This window comes from Chrysochloris asiatica, unplaced genomic scaffold (genome assembly GCF_000296735.1).
Source record: "Chrysochloris asiatica unplaced genomic scaffold, ChrAsi1.0 scaffold00053, whole genome shotgun sequence".
NCBI lineage: Eukaryota > Metazoa > Chordata > Mammalia > Afrosoricida > Chrysochloridae > Chrysochloris > Chrysochloris asiatica.
Window position 1 is genome coordinate 13020656 of NW_006408571.1, and position 3815 is coordinate 13024470.

At 47.1% G+C, this 3815-nt stretch overlaps 1 protein-coding gene across 1 annotated transcript; it reads right to left on the minus strand.

The window, feature by feature from the left end:
* Positions 1–2134: 2134 nt before the first annotated feature.
* LOC102819752 (olfactory receptor 13J1-like) lies at positions 2135–3073 on the minus strand. Its single transcript, XM_006863179.1, has one exon. It carries the CDS (start codon positions 3071–3073, stop codon positions 2135–2137), a length of 939 nt encoding a protein of 312 aa, XP_006863241.1.
* Between the last annotated feature and the right edge of the window lie 742 nt (positions 3074–3815).

Consider the following 3815-nt stretch of genomic DNA (forward strand, 5'->3'; position numbering starts at 1 on the left):
TACATTTATACACTCTCTCTGGACCTTCTATTGTGTCTCTGGTCAAAAAAGTTGTCATTGATAGTTGGGCACTATCTTATTCTTCTGGTCAAAGTTTATGGGACTATTAGTCTTGTGGACTCATTTCCTCTTTGAGTCTTTGGCTGCATTTATTCTTATTGTGGTATCAGAAACTTTGAAAATTTCCAGTTCCTATTTCCAACTTTATTTCCAGGAATTCATATTAATTTATTACCCTCTCCAGTACAGGAACTCTGGTAGCATAATGGTTATGAATTGGCCTGCGAACTGCAAGTTCAGCAATTCGAAACTACCAGCTGGTCCATGGAAGAAAGATAGGGTCTTCTGCTCCCGTAAAGATTTACAGCCTCAGAAATCCTGTACCGGGTCACTATGAGTCGGAACCTACTCCACGGCACATAACAACAACAACAACCAGCAGCAGTATATGGCATTACCTAATTCACTGGACCTTATCAGACAAAAGACATTGTGTTAAAAATACCCTCTCCATCAAATTCATGAAGAAAAGTATTCAATCAGTAACCTTTCTAACCAGCAAATCTGAAAGCAAGTCCCGCTGTCCACAGGATCAATTTCAGATTCCTGTCATGGCATTAAGGGTCCAACAAAAAGTCACATGTGTGATGGCTATCACTCTTAATTCATCTTGGAGGTTTGTGTATCTCTCAGTCCTCATCTGGAAACTTGTGAGATGAACTTGGTGTCTCTGTACCCTCAGTATACTTATGCTGGGTCTGTTTCTGACCAATGGAAGAAGCAGGAAGAGGGTTGGGTGGAAACTGAGCACTCATGCAGTCAAGGATCAGGAGAGCAGTACTGCAGATGGGAGGCCACGTCCAGCTTTCCACCATACAGATGGTGCCGCTGGGACAAGAAGGGTGCAGAGAATGAAAGTGCCCCCAGGGTCTGTTTTCACTGAGTTCTCAAAAAGGAAAGGTGGAAGGAGGCTGAGCAGCAGGAGGGGCAGATATGGCAGGACCCCTGAGGGTGAGGGGAGCAGGGCCAAGCATGTCTCACTAAAGCCATGTGAGGTCTGAGTGCCAGGAACGGGTCACTGGAAGCTGCTGCTGTCACAAAGGGGGCAGGAGGGTGGGTCAGATTGTAGATGCTCAGGATGACTGGTGTCCCAGGGGCCGGACAGATCTGGGCATAGGGAACTCTGGCCTCATCATTCTCAGTGGGCCAGACTGTGCCTGTACCTGCAAACTCCATTGCAGTTCTACTCAGATTTAGGAAGGTCTCCAGTCTCTTCCATTATCACCCCTTCATTAATGTCCTCTTACATTTAAGGTGAGTGTGGTGGCTTCATATAATAAGCACTGGACTGCAAACCACAAGGTCCACTGTTCGAGGCAACCAGCCACTCTGTGGAAGAAAGATAAGGTACTTACCACCACCAACAGTATTTATTGAAGACATATGTGCAGGGTACAAGTTTGGGAAAAATTGGAGCTTAGGACAGAAAGGACCCTGACCCTCTGCTCTTTGAGTAACACTGAACATAAGGCAGGAGGAGCACAGTGAGAGGAGCAAAGTGGGGAGGCTTAGGCTTCCTGGTGCAGGTGGTGTTGGAGTTGGGCCTTAAAGGTCAGTCAATACTTTTACCTGTGTAGTTGTGTTCTGGGAGGTGGTTGCTTTGTGCGAAAAGACCAGAGAAAGAACAGTGCCAGGCAGTGCAAGGAATACCAAGACACCCATATGGTTGTAGTGTGGTAGAACGAGGGAAACTGTGAGGCAGAAGGCTGGGAAATTTGGTAGGTCGAGAAAGCTTGCTGGGCCTAAACAGCTTATACTTTATCCTAGAGCAATGGGAACTGCTTATAGTTCCATCAGGAGGATGGTACAATGGCTTGAAAAAAATCTCTTTAGAAGATTCACAGAAGACTTGAAGCCATCCAGGAGGCTAGTATGAAAGTCCAGTGATCATTCCTGAAAAGTGGCCTCAGGCGGTTCCAGAGAAAGGAGCAGAGGGCCCTTTTAGGAGCTATTTGCGTGTCAGAGTCAGTGGAACCATTTGTTGATTTCTTGGAACTTTCACACTTACACCCTGGCCTCCCTACTAACCACCTACTAACCAGAGACAACTGCAGATGCTGAGCCTTACCCTGCCTCACTTGGAGGTCCAGCTCCTGCTCCACACCTTCCTGGCAGCCTCCTTCACTTCCTTGTTCCTCAGGCTGTAGATGACAGGGTTCAGCATGGGGGTAACCACAGCGTAGAGGACCGTGAAGACCTCATCAGCAACATGGGCCTCCTTGTTCTTGGGCTTCATGTACATGTAGATGACAGCACCATAGAAGAGTACCACCACAGTCAGGTGTGCTGAGCAGGTGGACAAGGCTTTGCGGCGCCCTGCAGCTGAGGGTACCCTCAGAATAGAGACCAGGATTAGAGTGTAGGAGAGGCAGATGAGTGTCAGGGGCATGGGCAGCAACAGAATGCTACCAGCCAGCAAGAAGACCTCACTGACCGATGTGTCTCCACATGCCAGCTTCAGCACTGCCAAGATCTCACAGGAGAAGTGGCTGATCACATGGTGGCCACAGAAGGGCAGCTTCATGGCAATGACCGTCTCAGTCACTGATTTGAGGAGAGAGAAGGCCCAGGCAGCTCCCACCAACAATACACAGAGCTGGCAACTCATGAGTACAGGGTACTGGAGTGGCCAACAAATGGCCAGGTAGCGATCGTAGGCCATGATGGCGAGCAACAGACACTCTGTGGAGCCCGTGGACAAGCCCACACACATCTGGACAGCACAGCCAATGAAGGAGATGATTTTCTGGGTCGACAGGAAGTGGACCAGCATCAAGGGTGTAAATGAGGATGTGTAGCAGATGTCCAGGATGGAGAGGTTACTCAGGAAGAAGTACATGGGCGTGTGCAGGTGGACATCCAGCACACTCACTACCACAATGGCTGTGTTCCCCAGCAGCGTCACCAGGTACATAGTTGAGCAAAACAGGAAGAGTAGGGGCTCCAGGATAGGGTAGGCAGAAAACCCTTTCAGAAAGAACTCAGACACTTCTGTCATATTGAAGGTCTTCATGCTGCAGGGTTTGGAGAGACACAAGCTGGGAATAGCGAACAGAGTTGTGGGAAGTGCCAGGAACTCCTCTGGTAGGAGGCAACTACTCGGTTCTTTTCCAGGTCTGTGATTTTCTTCAATCTCCCTGCGCTCTCTGGTTCTTAGGTTATTTCTCTGAAAAATAAACAGGATTGATTTCAATCAGTGTTTGCCTAATGGTCATGTTGTTGTTGTTCAATGCTGTCAAGTCGGTTCCGACCCATAGCGACCCTGTATTGGGTTTCCAAGGAGCAGCTGGTGAGCTTAAACTGCCATCCTTGCAATTCAAAATAACTTTGCAGTCCAGTGCATTAACTCACAGCGCCACACCAAAATAGGCAATATAAAAAATCAATGTGAAGAAACAAACACTGGATTCATCTTAAGTCACTTAAGTTCTCTACTGCAGGACTTTCCAGAGCCTTTAATATGTCTGTGACTTTCTAAAACAATGTAGATAATGTTGTGTTTTCAAAATCGATTTGACCATGGACCTTCCTTTCACAGAGCATCATTACTCTTTTTCAGATCAGTGTTCTAAGAGCACACTCAGGGAAACAATGGATTAAAGCAGAACTTCTTATATTTTAGCTGCTACAGAATCACATGGAAAGTTTAAACCTCATTTGATGACTGAGTAGGTCTGGTTGATGATGATTTTGCTGCTCTTGTTCAGTGATTTTCAAAGTACCTGGAAGTACCTTATATGTGGAGGGTCTTCATG

Excerpts from the sequence above, each read along its gene's own strand:
- LOC102819752 (XM_006863179.1), bottom strand. The coding sequence starts at position 3,073 with ATGAAGACCTTCAATATGACAGAAGTGTCTGAGTTCTTTCTGAAAGGG.